The sequence below is a fragment of the Salvelinus namaycush genome, chromosome 19 (genome assembly GCF_016432855.1).
Source record: "Salvelinus namaycush isolate Seneca chromosome 19, SaNama_1.0, whole genome shotgun sequence".
NCBI classification, from domain to species: Eukaryota; Metazoa; Chordata; class Actinopteri; order Salmoniformes; family Salmonidae; genus Salvelinus; species Salvelinus namaycush.
The window spans coordinates 31,056,234-31,078,566 of NC_052325.1; the positions used below are offsets into that span (position 1 = coordinate 31,056,234).

Genomic DNA, 22,333 nt, shown 5'->3' on the forward strand with positions numbered 1-22,333 from the left:
ATGTTGAACAAATTTCTACCGGCAAATGAACACATTTATAGCCATGGTATAAAAGAGATAATTAACTTGGAGCTCATGCGTTCTCTGGAACACACCTTCCACGTCATTCATTATTTTCCATAGAACGCATAGCCCCACGTTGATTATCCTTTACATAATGCACGCTCTAGAATGCTCTTCAAGCCAATCAGAAACGAGTATTCCACTGTAGCCGTTGGTCGGCCATATTGACACTACCCGGTAGAAGCAGTCCTCCATAGCAATGACTGGAATTGTACAGTATTTCAATTAAATGTTTCAAGAACAAAATTACATGTATTTATGTATTTTTTGTTGTAGTGTGGACAGTAACATTAGAACTTTCAAAAATATATACTTTAGGGATTTTTTAAAATAGACTTAGTGTTTATGTTTAGCTCACATAATATAATTTTAAAGTATTTATTCATGTGTCTGTTACAGAATAAACGTGGCAAAAACAAATGTAGACATTTAATAAAAAAACATTTTTTTACACATGGTGGGGGCCAAGATGGAGGAGCTGTGGCTTCAAAACAGAAACCCCTGTTAGTCAACTGGTGTGTATATATAAATCAATGGTTGCGACCCCATGTGGTCATGAACTGTTATAAGTATGCGTGTAATCATGGAATGGTTTTGACTCTGCTATCTTTTAATTATTTGTTTGTGGTGAAAGTAGACCTACATCCTTTTTATTTGATAAAGCACTGATTTATTTATTAATTTGTTTGAATGTTTGCTAGTAATTATGACAATCAATAAATTAACAGTCTTGTTATGAATAATTCATGGAAATGTAATGAAAATACTTGTGTAATTTAATAACTGAATTTGTTTTGATTTTATTTGATTAAATAGCATGTTTTAACTGATAATAAAGTGAAGAAGTGGAGGAAAAACTGAACTAAAGTCTCAGGATTATTTTTGTTTAAATTCTTAAAATTTCAAAGGATCACACCGGAGTTAGTATGACCTGATTTTATATAAAAAATAAAACATTTTCAATTGTCGTTTTTGGAGACGAGTTTAGATGTAATGTTTTGAATCACAAATCTATTTAATACGTGCATGTACGATTATTCTAGGTAAAAGGGTGGTAAAACATTTTAAAACATTTATTTTTTGGAGTGCAGTTGGAACACACCCGCTGGGGAAGTGGTACACTCCCCCTGGTATCGGATTGACACTTCGGCTCTCCCGGTTTATTCTTGTGCGTACTCAACAGACCAAAGAATGAGGCGAACAATGGGCAGGACGCACATTTGGATTAATTCTATCTGAATGCGAAACTTTTTATTCGAAAAATGAACTGGCTGTTAGGTCGATGGATTATTTTTTGCATAACAGGTAAATGTTTTTTTTCTTTACTCACTCAGCATGTTGTTTTGTCATCTGCGAAAGCCGTGGATGCAGCCAGCAACAGTTTGACCCCTTCACTTTATTCCAGCAGCTAACGGGTCTACCTTTACAGTAGGCTACGACCTCAACAGTCAACATGACTTTGGATTCCCTTCATTTTTATAAACATACTTTTGTTTGCCCACTTGTTTTGGGGGATTAGTCTGATTTGCTTTATTTTTGAACCTGTGCAGTGATAATAGGCCTTAGGTAGTCTACTCTTGTTTTTCCTCTATTGTTTTTCGTCATAAATTACAGAAGGAAGGTGTGGAATGAGGACGCTAGAGAAAACCCGTTTATTCTTAATATATTTTGTAATTGTGTATAGTGTGTGTTGGTTTGTATGCAGGGCTTATCTGTAAACAATACTCTAGTCTCAGTATGAGTTCCCAGTCAAAATAAAGGTGAAATAGAAAATAGAAGTAGGTCCCGTTATTCAGACAATATCCATGTTATGCCTGCACCCCAATGACCCACATACACATTTAATAGGCAGAGATACACTGTTCCTCTATTATAACACACATAGAACTCTCATTCTGAGAGCCCAATTTCCCACCTATAATTTTGTAAATTAATATAAATGTAACCATTATTTAATTCTGTATTTTGAAGAGAGGTTTTTCTGTAGACCTATACAAGAACAAAAGTCCTCTAGGGAGTCAAATCAGTGTGTTGGAATGCCTGGCAAGAAAACGTGTCAGTTGTTTGCAAGGAAAGGGCCTGATGTGGTCAGGAAGCATGGAGTGACTCAGAACTTTGACCAAGAAGAGCCTAGTAGACTGATTAAACTATAACTTCAGTTTGTGTTGTCTACTCTTCAAGAAAAGAGAACACTATTTGATTGTGTAAAAAAATAACACTATTTGATGGTGTATGGTACAGTGGCTTACGAAAGTATTCACCCCCTTGGCATTTATCCTATTTTGTTGCCTTACAACCTGGAATTAAAATGTATTTTTGGTGGGTTTGTATCATTTGATTTACACAACATGCCTACCACTTTGAAGATGCTAAATATCTTTTTTTTTAATTGTGAAACAAACAAGAAATAAGACCAAAAAACAGAACTTGAGCGTGCATAACTATTCACCCCCCTCAAAGTCAATACTTTGTAGAGCCACCTTTTGCAGCAATTACAGCCGCAAGTCTCTTGGGGTATGTCTCTATTAGCTTGGTACATCTAGCCACTGGGATTTTTCCCCATTCTTCGAGTTCCTCTTGTGTACAGCAATCTTTAAGTCATAACACAGATTCTCAATTGGATTGAGCACTGGGCTTTGACTAGGCCATTCCAAGACATTTAAATGTTTCCCCTTAAACCACTCAAGTGTTGCTTTAGCAGTATGCTTAGGGTCATTGTCCTGCTGGAAGGTGAACCTCTGTCCGAGTCTCAAATCTCTGGAAGACAAACAGGTTTCCCTCAAGAATTTCCCTGTATTTAGCGTCATCCATCATTCCTTACATTCTGACCAGTTTCCCAGTCCCTGCCGATGGAAAAACAGCATCATGCTGTGGGGATGGGTTTGCGCCAGACATAGCGTTTTCCTTGATAGCAGAAAAGCTACATTTTTGTCTCATCTGACCAGAGTACCTTTTCCCATGTGTTTGGGAAGTCTACCACATGCCTTTTGGCGAACACCAAACATGTTTGCTTATTTTTTAATTTAAGCAATTACTTTTTTTCTGGCCATTCTTCCATAAAGCCCAGCTCTGTGGAGTGTACGGCTTAAAGTGGTCCTATGGACATGTACTCCAATCTCCGCTGTGGAGCTTTGCAGCTCCTTCAGGGTTATCTTTGGTCTCTTTGTTGCCTTTCTGATTAATGCCCTCCTTGCCTGGTCTGTGAGTTTTGGTGGGCAGCCCTCTCTTGGCAGGTGTGTTGTGGTGCCACATTATTAAAATATTTTAATAATGGATTTCATGGTGCTCCATGGGATGTTCAAAGTTTCTGATTTTTTTTTTATAACCCAACCCTGATCTGTACTTCTCCACAACTTTGTCCGTGACCCTGTTTGGATAGCTCCTTGGTCTTCATTGTGCCGCTTGCTTGGTAGTGCCCCTTGCTTAGTGGTGTTGCATACTCTGGGGCCTTTCAGAACAGGTGTATATATACACACTGAGATCATGTGACACTTAAATAAAGTCCACCTGTGTGCAATGTAATTATGTGACTTCTGAAGGTAATTGGTTGCACCAGATCTTATTTAGGGGCTTCATTGCAAAAGGGGTGAATACATATGCACGCACCACTTTTCATTTTTTTTTTTTTTTGAATTAGTCCAAAATAGTCAAGTGAAAAGAAAAGAAACTAGTTATTTTTTTCATTTCACTTCACCAATTTGGACTATTTTGTGTATGTCCATTACATGAAATCCAAATATACACTGCTCAAAAAAATAAAGGGAACACTTAAACAACACAATGTAACTCCAAGTCAATCACACTTCTGTGAAATCAAACTGTCCACTTAGGAAGCAACACTGATTGACAATAAATTTCACATGCTGTTGTGCAAATGGAATAGACAAAAGGTGGAAATTATAGGCAATTAGCAAGACACCCCCAATAAAGGAGTGATTCTGCAGGTGGTGACCACAGACCACTTCTCAGTTCCTATGCTTCTTGGCTGATGTTTTGGTCACTTTTGAATGCTGGCGGTGCTCTCACTCTAGTGGTAGCATGAGACGGAGTCTACAACCCACACAAGTGGCTCAGGTAGTGCAGCTCATCCAGGATGGCACATCAATGCGAGCTGTGGCAAGAAGGTTTGCTGTGTCTGTCAGCGTAGTGTCCAGAGCATGGAGGCGCTACCAGGAGACAGGCCAGTACATCAGGAGATGTGGAGGAGGTCGTAGGAGGGCAACAACCCAGCAGCAGGACCGCTACCTCCACCTTTGTGCAAGGAGGAGCACTGCCAGAGCCCTGCAAATGACCTCCAGCAGGCCACAAATGTGCATGTGTCAGCATATGGTCTCACAAGGGCTGTCATACACGTCGATCCAGAGCATCCCAAACATGCTCAATGGGTGACATGTCTGATGAGTATGCAGGTCATGGATGAACTGGGACGGTTTCAGCTTCCAGGAATTGTGTACAGATCCTTGCGAGATGGAGCTGTGCATTATCATGCTGAAACATGAGGTGATGGCAGCGGATGAATGGCACAACAATGGGCCTCACTATCTCGTCAAGGTATCTCTGCATTCAAAATGCCATTGATAAAATGCAATTGTGTTTCTTGTCCGTAGCTTATGCCTGCCCAAACCATAACCCCACTGCCACCATGGGTCACTCTGTTCACAACATTGACATCAGCAAAGCGTTTGCCCACGTGACGCCATACAACTGCCATCTGCCTGGTACAGTTGAAACCGGGATTCGTCCGTTTAGATCACACTTCTCCAGTGGCCATCTAAGGTGAGCATTTGCCCACTGAAGTTGGTTACGACGCCAAACTGCAGTCAGGTCAAGACCCTGGTGAGGATGACGAGCACGCAGATGAGCTTCCCTGAGTCAATTTATGCATAAACTGTCAGAAACAATTTGGTTGTGCAAACCCACAGTTTCAACAGCTGTCTGGGTGGCTGGTCGCAGACAGTCTCGCAGGTGAAGAAGCCAGATGTGGAGGTCCTGGGCTGGTGTGGTCTGCCTATTGTGAGGCCGGTTGGACATACTGGCCAAGTTCTCTAAAACAACATTGGAGGCAGCTTATGGTAGAGAAATTAACATTAAATTCTCTGGCAATAGCTCTGGAGGACAATCACTCAAGTCAGCATGCCAAATGCACAACCTCTCAAAACTTGAGACATCTGTCATTGTGTTGTGTGACAAAACTGCACATTTTAGTGGACTTTTATTGACTTTTTATAACTCAAAGTGGGCAGTCATGTGCCTTTTACTGAGGAGAGGCTTCTGTCTGGCCACTCTACCATAAAGGCCTGATTGGTGGAGTGCTGCAGGGATGGTTGTCCTTCTGGAAGGTTCTCCCATCTCCACAGATGAACTCTGGAGCGCTTTCAGAGTGACCATTGTGTTCTTGGTCACCTCCCTGACCAAGGTCCTTCTCCCCCAATTGCTCAGTTTGGCCGGGCGGCCAGCACTAGGAAGAGTCTTGGTGGTTTCAAACTTCTTCCATTTAAGAGTGATGGCGTGCGTTCTTGGTCCCTTCAATGCTGCAGAAATGTGTTGGTACCCTTCCCCAGATCTATGCCTTGACACAATCTTGTCTCAGAGCTCTACAGACAATTCCTTCTACCTCATGGCTTGGTTTTTGCTCTGACATGCACTGTCAACTGTGGGACCTTCTATAGACAGGTGTGTGCCCTTCCAAATCATGTCCAATCAAATGAATTTACCACAGGTGGACACCAATCAAGTTGTAGAAACATCTCAAGGGTGATCAATGGAAACCGGATGCACCAGAGCTCAATTTCAAGTCTCATAGCAAAGGGTCTGATTACTTATGTAAATAAGGTGTTTCTGTTTTGAATCTTTAATACATTTGCACAAATTTCTGTAAACCTGTTTTAGCTTTGTCATTATGGGGTATTGTGTGTAGATTGATGAGGGACATTTGTTATTTATTCCATTTTGGAATAAGGCTGTTAGGTAACAAAATGTGGGGCCTGAATACTTTCTGAATGCACTGTAGGTATAAATGTCAGCATATGTCATTATTTTTTATGTCACACTTGTGGGTATTTTTAGAGGTTTATAAATATGTGTTTTGGAGTGCCTGGTTACATGCACGGACAGTTTTGTGTTGTTCTCTGTTAGAGAGATGCTGAGACAGGCTGACACCTTGGATCAAAGGTCCCAGAATATTTTTGTATGTGTGAATCGTGAGGTTACCAAGGTGTCCCACCCTGTCCATTCTCTCTGTCCCTCTTTCTTTCTCCTCCTCGCTAGAATATAATAAACTCTTCTTCAAATCTCTAACTGCTAATTGGCTGTTCACTGGGCCAGATGAGATAATCTCATTGGTTAGAGTCCTCCCATCCCCCTCCTCCATTCTGTTGTCCACATACAGTGCCTTCATAAATTAATAATACCCCTTGACTTATTTCACATTATGTTGTATTACAGCCTGAATTTTAGCAAATGTATTGAAAATTAAAAACTGAAATATCTCATTTACATTCAGTACCAGTCAACATTTTGGACACAGCTACTCATTCAAGGGTTTTTCTTTATTTTTACTATTTTCTACATTGTAGAATAATAGTGAAGACATCACGACTATGAACTAACACATATGGAATCATGTAGTAAAAAAGTGTTAAACAAAAATATATTTTAGATTTTAGATTCTTCACCCTTTGCCGCGATAACAGCTTTGCACACTCTTGTTATTCTCTCAACCAGCTTCATGGGGTAGTCACTTGGAATGCTTTTCCAGTCTTGGAGTTCCCACATATGCTGAGCACTTGTTGGCTGCTTTTTCGTCACTCTGCAGTCCAACTCATCCCAAACCATCTCAATTGGGTTGAGGTCAGGTGATTGTGGAGGCCAGGTCATCTGATGCAGCACTCCATCACTCTTCTTCTTGGTCAAATAGTCCTTACACAGCCTGGAGGTGTGTTGGGTCATTGTGCTGTTGAAAAACAAATGATAGTCCCACTAAGCGCAAACCAGATGGGTTGGTGTATCACTGCAGAATGCTGTGGTAGACATGCTGGTTAAGTGTGCCTTGAATTGTAAATAAATCACAGACAGTGTCACCAGCAAAGCACCCCCACAACATCACACCTCCTCCATGCTTCACGGTGGGAACCACACATGCAGAGATCATCCGTTCACCTACTCTGCATCTCACAAAGACATGGCGGTTGGAACCAAAAATCTCAAATTTGGACTCATCAGACCAAAGGACAGATTTCCACCAGTCTAATGTCCATTGCTCGTGTTTCTTGGCCCAATCAAGTCTCTTCTTCTTATTGGTGTCCTTTAGTAGTGGTTTCTTTGCAGCAATTTGACCATGAAGGCCTGATTCACACAGTCTCCACTGAACAGTTGATGTTGAGATGTGTCTATTACTTGAACTATGTGAAGCATTTATTTGGGCTGCAATTTCTGAGGCTGGTAACTCTAATGAACTTATCCTCTTATCCAGCAGAGGTAACTCTGGGTCTTCCATTCATATGACGGTCCTCATGAGAGCCAGTTTCATCATAGCGCTTGAGGGTTTTTGCGACTGCACTTGAGAAACGTTCAAAGTTCTTGAAATGTTCCGCATTGACTGACCTTCATGTCTTAAAGTAATGATGGACTGTCATTTCTCTTTGCTTATTTTAGCTATTCTTGCCATAATATAGACTTGGTCGTTTACCAAATAGTGCTATCTTCTGTATACCACCCCTACCTTGTCACAACACAACTTATTGGCTCAAATGCATGAAGAAGGAAAGAAATTCCACAAATTAAGTTTTAACAAGGCCCACCTGTTAATTGAAATGCTTACTACATTATTCCATATGTGTTATTTCATCGTTTTTATTCTACAATGTAGAAAATAGTAAAAAATTTAGAAAAACCCTTGAATGAGTAAGTTTGTCCAATCTTTTGACTGGTACTGTAAGTATTCACACCCCTTTGCTTTGACACTCCAAATTGAGCTCCGGTGCATCCAATTTCTACAACTTGATTGGAGTCCTGTTGCCAATTCAATTTTTTTGGACATGATTTAGAAAGAAACACCTGTCTATACAGTATAAGATCCCACAGTTGACAATTCGGAATGTCAGAGCAGAAACTATACCATAAAGTCCAAGGAACTGTCCGTAGATCTCCGAGATAGAATTGTAATGAGGCATATATCTGTGGAAGGGTATAAAACTACTTTTAGTGTGCTGAAAGTTTCCAAGAGCACAGTTTCTATCATTGGGAAATTGAAAAAATATGGAACTACCCAGACTCTGCCTAGAGCTGACCGTTCGACCAAACTGAGCAACTGGGCAAGAAGAACCTTGGTCAGGTCGGTGACCAGAACCCAATGACCACTCTGACAGAACTACAGAGTTCCTTGGCTGAGATAGGAGAACATGCCAGAAGGACAACAGTCTCTACAGCACTTCACCAATCTGGGCTTTATGGGAGAGTGGCAAGACTGAAGCCATTCCTGAGAAAAAGGCACATAATAGCACTCCTGGAGTTTGCAAAAAGGCACGTGAAAGACAGATTATTAGGCAAAAGAATCTGTGGTCTGATGAGACAAAAATGTAACTCTTTGGCATGAATGCAAAGCACTATGTCTGGAGAAACCAGACACAGCTCCTCATCCGTCTAACAACATCCCTACTGTGAAGCATGGTGATGTCAGCTTCATGCTATGAGGTGCTTTTCAGCAGCAGGGATGGGGAAACTGGTAAGGATAGAAGGAAACAATAAATGGAGCCAAATACAGGCAAATCCTTGATGAGAACCTGTTCAGAGTACAAACGAGCTTTGAGGGGGGCGAAGATGTACATTCCAACAGGACAATGACCTCAAGCATACAGCCAAAACTGTATGGCTTCAGAAAAAGAATGTGAAAGTCCTTGAGTGGCACAGCGAAAGCCCAGACTTGAATAATATTGGAAATCTGTGGAAAGACTTGAAGATTGCTGTTCACCGTCGCTCCCAATCTAACTTAACAAGGAAGAATGGGAGAGAATCCCCAAATCCAGATGTGCAAAGCTGATACAGTAATACCCAAGATGACTCAAAGCTGTAATCACTGCCAAAGGTGCTTCTACAAAGTATTGACTCATTTGTGAATACTTATGTAAATGCAATATTTCTGTCTTTCATTTTCAATACATTTGCAAAAAATTCTAGTAACATGCTTTCACTTTGTTATTATAGGGTATTGTGTGTAGATTAGACAGGTGAGAGAAAAAAATATTGAATACATTTTGAATTCCGGCTGTAACACAACAACATTTGGAATAAGTCAAGGGGTATGAATACTTTCTGAAGACACTGTAGGATCCTCCAGGGTGGGGTGGATCATACTAATGCCAAACAATGCGCTGGACCATGAACAAAAGAACTAAGGGAGGGACACATTTACCCCATGGGAGGAATTTAGGAGCACGGCCCCTCTCTCTCCTCCATCTTTCTTTTTCTCCAACCCTCTCATATTTAAAATTTAAAAATATATATTAAAAAACAGAACTGCCACTTTTCTCTCTCTCTCATTTGTTTTGCACCGACCAGAGGTAACTGACATCTGACTCTGTAGGAGGAGTTGGTGAACCGTTGGTGCAGGGTCAGATATTTATTTAGCTTGATCCTAGATCTGTTGTTAGCCACAACTTCTAATTGGAGCTCTGTAGGAAATTTGAATGCCATAATCATGAATCACCCTGGCTCCTCTTTAGTACAAAGTGTGAATCTCAATCTGTGTAAAACTGCATCCCCTCCTTGTCTCATTCCCTTCATCTGCACTAAACTGAAAACTTGGGAAAGTGCTGCTAAGGAGAGGGCCACTGTGTAGAACCGTTTGCTGTGATTTCCTCTTTTCTTGGAAATGTTTGGATTGAGTTCCTGCTGCATGCCCCACCTTGACCTAACAATACTGGCTGCAGAGTATACTGCTCTGGCCGCAACCCCCTCACTGTTCCCATTTATTATGACAACCCCCTACCTTCCTACTACAGTCCTACCCCTGCCCCCCACACACGGTGGAATGTAACCTCTGTGACCTCCCGTGTATTGGAGAGAGGAGCCCCCATCTAGATATTGTGCAAGTCACCACTTGGCAATCTCCCAGTTGGGGATTGATTTTTTTATTGAACCTTTATTTAACTAGGGAAGTCAGTTAAGAACAAATTCTTATTTACAATGATGAACTACCCCGGCAAAACCCAGACGACGCTGGGCCAATTGTGGGCCGCCCTATGGGATTCCCAATCACAGCCAGATGTGATTCAACCTGGATTTGAACCAGGGACTGTAGTGTCACCTCTTGCATTGAGATGCAGTGCCTTAGACCCCTGCGCCACTCAAGAGCCCAGTTGGAGTCATCATTACGCATACACACACACCCACAACGGTTCTCAGTGGAGTCAAACCAGATGTTTTTAGGCGTTGGTGAAATCAGGTCATCACTTCCACAACAGATACAGACCCGCTCCTGAGTTTTGTGGTTTAGTTAACTGAGAGGATATTTCTGGAATCCCCCTTAACCTGTTGGATGTGCAGGGGGTATGAAAGGGAGAGTTGGACTGCTGTGGGCTCTACTATGGGTAGAGGCTAAGTGGTTGGTTCAAGTGGTGTTGGACTGGGTGCTTCTCAAAGCTGGTGTTGGAGAGCGTTCAACTGTAAAGTCTAATCTCCTTACCATTTGCATGTTTCTCTGGCTATTCAAAATATACAATACATGGCCAAAAGTATGTGGACACCCCTTGAAATGAGAGGATTAAGCAACTTCAGCCACACCCGTTGCTGACAGGTGTATAAACTCGAGCACACAGCCATGCGATCTCCATAGACAAACATTGGCATTAGAATGGCCTTACTGAAAAGCTCAGTGACATTCAGTGTGGCACCATCATAGGATGCCACCTTTCCAACAAGTTCATTTGTCAAATTTCTGCCCTGCTAGAGCTGCCCCGGTCAACTGTAAGTACTGTTATTGTGAAGTTGAAACATCTCAGAGCAACAACGGCTCAGCCGCGAAGTGGTAGGCCACAGAAGCTCACAAAACTGTGCTGAAGCATGTAAAAATTGTACTCGGTTGCAACACTCACTACTGAGTTCCAAACTGCCTCTGGAAGTAAAGTCAGCACAAGAACTGTTCGTCGGTAGCTTCATGAAATGGGTTTCCATGGTCGAGCAGCCGCACACAAGCCTAAAATCACCATGCGCAATGCCAAGCGTCGGCTGGAGTGGTGTAAAGCTCGCTGCCATTGCACTCTGGAGCAGTGAAAACGTGTTCTCTGGAGTGATGATTCACGCTTCACCATCTGGCAGTCCGACGGACGAATCAGAGTTTGGCGGATGGCAGGAGAACACTACCTGCACCAATGCATAGTGCCAACTGTAAAGTTTGGTGGAGGAATAATGGTCTTGTGTTGTTTGTCATGGTTTTTGCTAGGCCCCTTAGTTCCAGTGAAGGGACATCTTAACGCTACAGCATACAATGACATTCTAGACGATTCTGGGCTTCCAACTTTGTGGCAACCGTTTGGGCAAGGCTCTTTCCTGTTTCAGCATGACAATGTCCCCGTGCACAAAGAGAGGTCAATACAGAAGAAATGGTTTGTCGGGATAGGTGTGGAAGAACTTGACTGGCCTGCACAGAGCCCTGATCTCAACCCCATCGAACACCTTTGGGATGAATTGGAATGCCGACTGCGAGCCAGGCCTAATCGCCCAACATCAGTGCCCAACCTCACTAATGCTCTTGTGGCTGAATGGAAGCAAGCGTCGAAGAAATGTTCCAACATCTAGTGGCAAACCTTCCCAGAAGAGTGGAGGCTGCTACATCAGCAAAGTGGGGACCAACTCCATATTAATGGCCATCATTTTGGAATGAGATGTTTGATGAGGATGTGTCCATATACTTTTGATCATGTAGTGTATGTTAAAGGCCTTATATGCAGACTGCCGTTAGATACTTAAAATGTGAAGCCTACTTCTCTATTCATAGGACTGTGTTAACTTTATATCGGCATAATATAACATACATATTGTTTTGATTATTGTATTATTAAATAACCGCTTCCCCTCTATTTTCTCACACCTTGTCTGTGTGTGTATCAGTCTGTGTGTGTGCGGGGGTGCAGGTGACAGTTCGGGAGAAGAGGCGTTTCGCCATGCTCTTCCAGTCGGTGGTGCTCGAGTGCCAGTACCACACGCCTTCCTCCCAGACCCCTGTGGTGCAATGGTGGTACAAATCCTACTGCCGCGACCGCACACGAGACTCCTTCACTTTTTCCGAGAGCTTTGGGGTCCAGGGGTCCGAGTTGGGTGCCGCAGCCCACCTGGAGTGCTCCGACAGCAGCCGTACCGTCCGCATCGTAGCGTCCGGCCAGGGACCCTCCATGACGCTGGCTGAGCACTACAAGGGCCGAGACATCGCCATCGTCAACAGTACTGTGAAGATTGGTTAATGAGTAGATTTGTGTTGTGATTGGAAGTTGTGTGTGGCGGTGTTTTGTAGTTTTATGAGCTTCAATGACTAGAAAGGCTGTGCTTGTGGAAATGTTGTCAGGGAAGACATACGACATGTGCACACATTTTTAAATGCTGTTTACTGTATGTCAGTGCTTCAGTGTTATAGGCGGTGGCCTTGTCCGTCATAGCCTCTCTATTATCCCAGTCTACTGTTTATGATCCATCTCCCCACAGGAAACATGGCTGCTTGTGCTCTGCTTTTCCTGTTCCTGAAATAGTCCTTCTCTGTCTCTGCTTCACAATAGGCCAGGCTACACACTCACACACACACACACATTGTTAACGACACTGACCCCTGTTCACAATGGAGTGGTCTTCTTCACACACTGCCCTCTCTTATCCAAATGAAATACCCACCTTTTTCTGCCTTTCAATAGAGAGCACCCACCTACTTTTGTGTCTCTTTTTTAACAAAACATCCTCCTGTTGTCATAATTCTTAATAGAAAGCTGTTGGATTTATGAATGAGTCAAATGTCAATGGAATGTATCTTTGAGGTTTGTTCAGTATATTGTTTGACGAATGCCGGGTGTACACTACACGACTTTCAAAATCTTAACATCACTGAGCCTCTCACATTAAACGACCAACTTTCCTGTAGATTTGTAGGTTTGGCACAGACGGGGGGTCACACACGACAAGATTCTTCACTTGGTCGTGAGGATTCTCAATACCACCACGTTGTCTCTCGAAAACAATGACGTGATGATGTGATTAGATTGTTAACGTAGCTACAGTAGAACGAGCTGTGGTTCAAAACAACCTCAAACGTTTTCAGTCAGATATTCACGCTTGCCATACAGAGTTGAAATATCTAGCCAACATTTTGAATTAAGTAACATTGCCTGTGAGCTTTAGAGGTGTAACGATTTGGCACTTTGGCTGTGGTTAAAGGCAAGTACCAACACACATTCTGTGTGATGCGAAACAACGTCATAATTTCACTGGCTTCTTTTCTGCCGAGCTCTCATTGGCTATTGCTGATCACCTTCCTTAAAAGTTGTCATTGCACATCTCACAGTACAAGAGCATTGCAGATTTTGTGCTGATGAAATCAAACATTTTGAAAACAGTTTGAAAATATCGGGATGTCTGGGACTGCTCAAAGATGGGATCGGTAGCCCTGAGATTGTGTCTCTGACCCGCTCACATTAAACGAGTGCCAGTGACGGCCGCACGCCCTGAGTAGGCAACGACATGGGGATTTTGTCTCCGACTTCAAAAACTTGGGACAGCTAAATCGGGGCCAAAATCATGAAGTGTACACCTGGCTTAGCAGTATATAATTTTGTTACTGTATGCAGTTGTTGATTATTTGTTAAATATGTTTCATATGTATTGTTTTTCAGAGGTTTTATAGGTTCCCTAGTTTTTTCATAGGATATACTGACCATGCTCTCATATCATTTGACCTCTCACCTATGACCCTTGTCCTGACCCTGTGTCCTGTCCCTGTCCAGAGGCGGACCTGCGGATCGGGAAGCTGCAGTGGGGCGACAGCGGAGTGTACTTCTGTAAGATCGTCATCGCCGACGACCTGGAGGGGAAGAACGAGGGCCAGGTGGAGGTACTGGTGCTGGGTGAGTAACCACAGGAAGTGAACCCTCCGCACACAGGAATTAAACATTAAACACAGGAATTCAACAACCTCAACATCAAAGAGGAAGGGATAGAGTGGAAATTAACAGGAATCTGAACATTCTGTTGGGGCTTTCTTTTTTCGAGGTCCTCTCTGGTTTAAAAGGATTTGGGAGTTGAGGAAGTAGGAAACAAGTATACTCTTATGTATTGTCTTGTGTCTCACTTTCTGAACCTTACCACAGCAGTAAAACCAATGCACACTCTAAAACCAATGGATTTGTGCCGTTGCACCAGTCTCATATGCTGACTGGTGTGTGCGTTCACTTTTGTGTGTGTGTCAGTGTGTAGGGTAAGTGTATTTGTTTGTTTGGTATGGTTCATAATGGAGTGCTTAATATAAACATCCTTGCTCTAGAGGGCGTCTGCATTCCAAAGTGTACTTACAAGTGCTGCCATGACGACGGGCAGAATGGCGTGCGCTGCCCTACACATGGTTCTGATCCTCTCTGAGAGGACCCATTGTTTGGCTGAGCTTACCCTTGTAGACCAGCTGACATAACCCTGACATAGCCATACATAAACCCTTATAACCTCAGATATAGGCCAGGTAGACTTTTGTGCCACAGCATTGAACATAGACTACATCATAGAGAGCTTACAACATATATTACATAGAGTAGTTCTAGGTTATTATTGTGAGCTATGTAATCCACTTCTTAAGCTGTTGCCATGGCAACATTCCTTTATTTGGGGGGATGAGACTAAAGCATGTTACGGGTCAGTGATGTAGATGTAAAAGGAGAGAGAGAAAGAGAGTGTTATGTTGTGACACAGGAGAGGCGCTGACTTTGGCCTTGTAATTCCTTCAGAGTCTGTGTCGTCTCCCTGTGTTTTCATAATTTTCCATCAGTTCGCAAGTGGCTTAATCTCATCAAAAGGAAACGGTGCCCCTCCGTCTCAGTATACAGTTGAAGTTGGAAGTTTACATACACCTTAGCCAAATACATTTAAACTCAGTTTTTCACAATTCCTGACATTTAATCCTAGTAAAAATTCCCTGTTTTAGGTCAGTTAGGATCACCACTTTATTTTAAGAATGTGAAATGTCAGAATAATAGAGAGAATGATTTATTTCAGCTTTTATTTCTTTCATCACATTCCCAGTGGGTCAGAAGTTTACATACACTCACTTAATATTTGGTAGCATTGCCTTTAAATTGTTTAACTTGGGTCAAACGTTTGGTGTAGCCTTCCACAAGCTTCCCACAATAAATTGGGTGAATTTTGGCACATTCCTCCTGACAGAGCTGGTGTAACTGAGTCAGGTTTGTAGGCCTCCTTGCTCACACACGCTTTTTCAGTTCTGCCCACAAATTTTCACTGAGGTAGAGGGCTTTGTGATGGCCACTCCAATACCTTGACTTTGTTGTCCTTAAGCCATTTTGCCACAACTTTGGAAGTATGCTTGGGGTCGTTGTCCATTTGGAAGACCCATTTGCGACCCAGCTTTAACTTCCTGACGGATGTCTTGAGATGTTGCTTCAATATATCCACATCATCTACATCCTCATGATGCCATCTATTTTGTGAACTGCACCAGTCCCTCCTGCAGCAAAGCACCCCCACAACATGATGCTGCCAACCCCGTGCTTCACGGTTGGGATGGTGTTCTTCGGCTTGCAAGCCTCCCCTTTTTCCTCCAAACATAACGATGGTCATTAAGGCCTTACAGTTCTATTTTTGTTTCATCAGACCAGAGGACATTTCTCCAAAAAGTACGATCTTTGTCCCCATGTGCAGTTGCAAACCGTAGTCTGGCATTTTTATGGTGGTTTTGGAGCAGTGGCTTCTTCCTTGCTGAGCGGCCTTTCTGGTTATGTCGATATAGGACTCAATTTACTGTGGATATAGATACTTTTGTACCTGTTTCCTCCAGCATCTTCACAAGGTCTTTTGCTGCTGTTCTGGGATTGATTTGCACTTTCGCACCAAAGTACGTTCAGCTCTAGGAGACAGAACTCGTCTCCGTCCTGAGCGGTATGACGGCTGCGTGGTCCCATGGTGTTTATACTTGCGTACTATTGTTTGTATAGATGAACGTGGTACCTTCAGGCGTTTGGAAATTGCTCCCAAGGATGAACCAGACTTGTGGAGGTCTACAATTTTTTTAATGATGTCTTGGCTGATTTCTTTTGATTTTACCATGATGTCAAGCAAAGAGGCACTGAGTTTGAAGGTGGGCCGAGAAAAACATCCACAGGTACACCTCCAATTGACTCAAATTATGTCAATTAGACTATCAGAAGCTTCTAAAGCCATGACATAATTTCTGGAATTTTCCAAGCTGATTAAAGGCACAGTCAACTTAGTGTATGTAAACTTCTGACCCACTGGAATCGTGATACAGTGAATTATAAGTGAAATAATCTGTCTGTAAACAATTGTTGGAAAAATTACTTGTGTCATGCACAAAGTAGATGTCCTATCCGACTTGCCAAAACGATAGTTTGTTAACAAGAAATTTGTGGAGTGGTTGAAAAACTAGTTTTAATGACTCCAACCAAAGCGTATGTAAACTTCCGACTTCAACTGTATGTAGTCCATATATCTGATGCTGTCTGGAACAAAAGAAAGACATGTTGCCGCCGTATCATTTGATTGATTGATGCCAGCAAGCATTTGGCCTCTCTTGATTAAAAAATGAAATAATAATTAGCCAATCAGCGTTGAGCTAAGCTCAACTGTAGGTTGTCCTGGCGCAGCAAAACGCCTCCCAAGGGAGGCCAGTTTGGATTTGGCTTCCCAACAATCAAATCACATCCTAGGCAAAACGTCATCATTGTTAGAAAAACGTGTCTGTTTCTGGTTTGCTTGTGTTGATGTCCTGCAGTAGCTAGCTTGCTAAATCGGCCCTTTCCTAAGCCATGGATGGAGATGAGGATTTGGACTTGTGGTTTTAACTTAATCCTCTGTACAGGCCAAATTATTATGATGCTATATTGTGCCACTGGCCTTTGAGGCTGCTGCCTACATACAGACTTGAAATCATTGGCCACTTTAATAAATGGATCACCAGTCACTTTAACAATGCCACTTTAATAATGTTTACATATCTTGCATTACTCATCTCATAATTATATACTGTATTTTATACCATCTATTGCATCTTGCCTGTGCCGCTCTGTCATTGCTCATCCATATATTTTTTGTATATATTCTTATTCCATTCCTTTACTTAGATTTGTGTGTCTTAGGTAGTTGTTGTGGAATTGTTAGATTATATGTTAGATATTAATTGATAGATATTGCTACTCTGTCGGAACTAGAAGCACAAGCATTTCGCTTCACTCGCAATAACATCTGCTAACCATGTGTATGTGACCAATAAAATAATACGATTTGATTTGATTGAAGTTCAATATGTAGGCTAGTATAGGTTCACATTAACTAGCTAGCTAACTTAGCTGGTTCATTGTTGCCCATGCGAGGAAGTTAGGATAGCAAGCATTTAGCTAGGTAGCCTATGAAAACAAAAACTAAAAGTGTACTGTATGACAGAGCCATGGACCATTTTGCCAACATGAACGAGAGGAGGATGGCATTAGCGTTCAACTAGTCTACAAGTAGGATGAGTCAACTTAAAAAATGTGTTGCGCACACACACACACACACACACACACACACACACACACACACACACACACACACACACACACACACACACACACACACACACACACACACACACACACACACACACACACACACACACACACAAATAAGTACCATGGACAGCCACATGATATTTAGCAACATTAAGTTTGTTTTCAGTGTATTAAACTAAGCATGTATAGCCTTGTTGATTTGATGATGTTTAAATGTTTAAGTTGAAATGGTTCTGGAATAGCGGAGGCAGTGCTCCTGTTGTCTCTGTGCTGACTTGCGGTAACTCTGTGGTTCTAAATCAGTAGTTGTTTAGTAAACTGTCAAACATGAACTTGTTTGACCATGCTGCAGGCCATATACTGTAGCTGCTTGTAACATGCAATATTTGCTTTGTGGGATTGACCGGACAGATGTTGCTCTGGTTTTGTGATGAAACAAACGTATGTGTAGTTGCATTTATTCCGCCACTGTGTGATTGTTGTCTTTTTGTTGTCACAGCCTTATTGTATATCACAGTGGCGTATAAAGGAATGTGTTATAGAGAAAACAAGGCAAATATCACAACATAGGTTGTAAAGTGGCTTTTTTACTGGCTTGGCTTCCTCAGTGATTTTACCTACACACCTCTACTGCTCTCACTGCTTTTTATTTTTCTCCTCTGGAGGGTCTCATCTTCCTCTACCCCTTATTACCCCTGTCTTCTTATCATTGTTCCCTCCCTCCTTCCGCTCTGAGGCACATAGTTTCTCCCCTCTCTCAGGTTACTAGGCTCAGCTGGGTTTATACGACTCAGTGCCAGAGCAGGTTGGTAGGATCTGTGTGTGTGTTCGTGTGCATGTTTTTTTTTTTTTTTTTATCAGAGGAGAGGAGTGTGCTTATCTCCATGACTACTGCCAACTGGAGCCTGTCTGGCTGTGGGAGTTCAGTCTACCCTGACAGCTAGCAGGCCTGTTGAATCAAATAACCCTTAGACACTATTTTAGGGATTGATATGTAGAGACACACGCACATGCACGCACGCACACTTAATGAGTGTAAACCAGGTATTTTAGCAACCCTGTTGAACCTATCTAGAGGGTTAAACACATAGATTAGAATTCACTTATTTTGGCGTTTGGGTGAGGCCACGGACTGGTCCCACTATTATTTTTCTCTGTATCTCCCTCTTTCTCTATCTCCATTGCCCTTTATCCTTCTCTGTCTCTATCTCCATGAACTTTTCCCCCCTTTCCTCTGTCTCTCTCACGTTTAGCAAAGACAAAGCCACCATTGTTACCATGGCGATGGTGTTCGTCTGCCCCTCTTTCCCTGATGAGCTCTAATGGTTAATTGGTGACCCAGAATGCTTCAAAAGTGTCTATCCCCGTTACACCCCCCCCCACATACACACACACCTCTCCTACCCCCTCCACTCTGGCCTTACCTCAACGTCCCGTAGAGCATTTTATTGGGTACAGGACCTGTTGACAGGGCTGAATATACCTCCCAAATGTATAGACAAACAATGTTTTATTTACGGTCTACATGAAGAGAAAGCTTGGGAATGCAGTGCTTTTGAATGTGGTTGGTTTTGTTGTTGGGTTAGGCTGTGGTTTGATTTTGTTTGATGATGAGATGAGCTTAGTTACAGTTGCAGCAGTTCAGTTAAGTTGAGTTATGGGTTATGTTATAAATCTCTCACACTGATTACAGATCTTTTAGCTTGCCTTGTAGTATCATGTGATGTGTCGAGCATGTTGGATGTGTATTTGTGTGTGTTGCGTGTTTGTACAGTAACATCACAGAAAATACAGCACCCTGCTAAAATTAGGTTCAGTGTGAGGTGAGAGTTTGATCCTTGATCTCAGAACTCGTGGCCTTTAAGACTGGGTTAGTGTGTGTGGAGATCAATAACCCTAAAGAAGACACTGCGTGCCGAAATGTTGGTTAGGTGCACCCATTGAATTGTTAGGAGCATATTTAGAGTGTGTGACTTTCTTTCTTTTTATACAGTTTACCCTCTGTTAGCCAGCACCTCAACAAAAAATGTTGGGTTTGCGTCAGCTCATGGTTTTTACTACATAAAGATCATTAAGCGACACACTTTGAACTTTGTTTTCACTCCCATTAACATGTTCTCTCAAATCCATTTTTAATAATGGGAAATTATTTATGATGATTATCACTTTGGTTTCAGGATCAGGTGTTAACGAATTGTACTGTTTTCCCCTGGTGTCTGTCGATTCATCTCTGCCAGTCTCAATGTATGGTCTTCAGTCAATAACTCCATCTGATTTGCTGATTTTCCTCACCTTTGACCTCTGCCCTCTGCTAATTTCTATCTGCTGCGCCTCACCTCTGGTCTCCCTCTCTCTGCAGGTAGGACAGGTGTACTGGACGATCTCCTGCCAGAGTTTGATGTGGAGATTATGCCAGGTACGGCTGCTTGCCTCCTCATTCGCTGGCCTCGGTCTGCCACTGTCCGTCTGTCTGTCTTTCTGTTAGTCTCTGTGTGATTATGCCAAAAATGGCTGCCTTTTCACCTCACCTGTCCCTCACCTGTCCCTTACCTGTTCCCCTCGGTGACATCCCCTGCTCTGGCTCTGCTTACCTGTCAATTCCCCCCCCCCCCCCCCCCATGCTGCTCTCTCACTGTCCAATCATCTTCTGGGAATCTTGATTGATTTAACAACTGCAGAGGAAAGAACCAATCAACTTGTGGCCTCATCTTATATTCTGCCTCTGCCTTATATTCTGCCTCACAAAACCTGTTGCATCTGGTCATGGCACGTGCGCTATAGCCAACATCTGTAGCCAACATCTCGCAGTCATAGTAGCTACCTACATTATGCGATTATTAACATGATTTTATTTGTCAAACTACAGCCAAGCATCGATCATCATGTCACCAGAATAAGACCCTCGATATTTATTGGAAAGGAGCATCAAGCTCATCACGTGCACTATCACCACCCTGTGAAGTTAATCGTAACTTATTTCATTTGTAGCCTAATAAACTGCATGGTTTCCCGAGTTGTAGTGGAGGACCACACAACATATCTCTTGACTCCATGTTACAGTGAGGGAAAAAAGTATTTGATCCCCTGCTGATTTTGTACATTTTCCCACTGACAAAGAAATGATCAGTCTATAATTTTAATGGCAGGTTTATTTGAACAGTGAGAGACAGAATAACAACAACAAAAAATCCAGAAAAACGCATGTCAAAAATGTTATAAATTGATTTGCATTTTAATGAGGGAAATAACTATTTGACCCCCTCTCAATCAGAAAGATTTCTGGCTCCCAGGTGTCTTTTATACAGGTAATGAACTGAGATTAGGAGCACACTCTTAAAGGGAGTGCTCCTAATCTCAGCTTGTTACCTGTATAAAAGACACCTGTCCACAGAAGCAATCTATCAATCAGATTCCAGACTCTCCACCATGGCCAAGACCAAAGAGCTCTCCAAGGATGTCAGGGACAAGATTGTAGACCTACACAAGGCTGGAATGGGCTACAAGACCATCCCCAAGCAGCTTGGTGAGAAAGTGACAACAGTTGGTGCGATTATTCACAAATGGAAGAAACACAAAATAACTGTCAATCTCCCTCGGCCTGGGGCTCCATGCAAGATCTCACCTCGTGGAGTTGCAATGATCATGAGAACGGTGAGGAATCAGCCCAGAACTACACGGGAGGATCTTGTCAATGATCTTAAGGCAGCTGGGACCATAGTCACCAAGAAAACAATTGGTAACACACTACGCCGTGAAGGACTGAAATCCTGCAGCGCCCGCAAGGTCCCCCTGCTCAAGAAAGCACATATACATGCCCGTCTGAAGTTTGCCAATGAACATCTGAATGATTCAGAGGACAACTGGGTGAAAGTGTTGTGGTCAGATGAGACCAAAATGGAGCTCTTGGGCATCAACTCAACTCGCCGTGTTTGGAGGAGGAGGAATGCTGCCTATGACCCCAAGAATACCATCCCCACCGTCAAATATGGAGGTGGAAACATTATGCTTTGGGGGTGTTTTTCTGCTACGGGGACAGGACAACTTCACCACATCAAAGGGACGATGGACAGGGCCATGTACCGTCAAATCTTGGGTGAGAACCTCCTTCCCTCAGCCAGGGCATTGAAAATGGGTCGTGAATGGGTATTCCAGCATGACAATGACCCAAAACACACGGCCAAGGCAACAAAGGAGTGGCTCAAGAAGAAGCACATTAAGGTCCTGGAGTGGCCTAGCCAGTCTCCAGACCTTAATCCCAGAAAATCTGTGGAGGGAGCTGAAGGTTCGAGTTGCCAAACATCAGCCTCGAAACCTTAATGACTTGGAGAAGATCTGCAAAGAGGAGTGGGACAAAATCCCTCCTGAGATGTGTGCAAACCTGGTGGCCAACTACAAGAAACGTCTGACCTCTGTGATTGCCAACAAGGGTTTTGCCACCAAGTACTAATGTTTTGCAGAGGGGTCAAATACTTATTCCCCTCATTAAAATGCAAATCAATTTATAA

The 22,333-nt window shown here is 42.7% G+C and overlaps 1 protein-coding gene across 5 annotated transcripts in view; it reads left to right on the forward strand.

Annotated features, from left to right (window-relative positions):
* The first annotated feature begins 1,203 nt into the window (after positions 1 to 1,203).
* Positions 1,204 to 22,333, forward strand: part of LOC120064322 (immunoglobulin-like domain-containing receptor 2) — a 28,162-nt gene continuing 7,032 nt past the window's right edge. For 3 of the 5 annotated variants that reach the window (XM_039014810.1, XM_039014811.1, XM_039014813.1), the window contains exons 1-4: positions 1,204 to 1,368; positions 12,169 to 12,498; positions 14,043 to 14,162; positions 20,188 to 20,244. In XM_039014810.1, the coding sequence (XP_038870738.1) occupies positions 1,326 to 1,368; positions 12,169 to 12,498; positions 14,043 to 14,162; positions 20,188 to 20,244 (550 nt within the window). In that variant the 5' untranslated portion in view covers positions 1,204 to 1,325. The remainder of the gene's footprint in view (positions 1,369 to 12,168; positions 12,499 to 14,042; positions 14,163 to 20,187; positions 20,245 to 22,333) is intronic. The other 2 variants (XM_039014812.1, XM_039014815.1) reach the window with 2 other exon arrangements.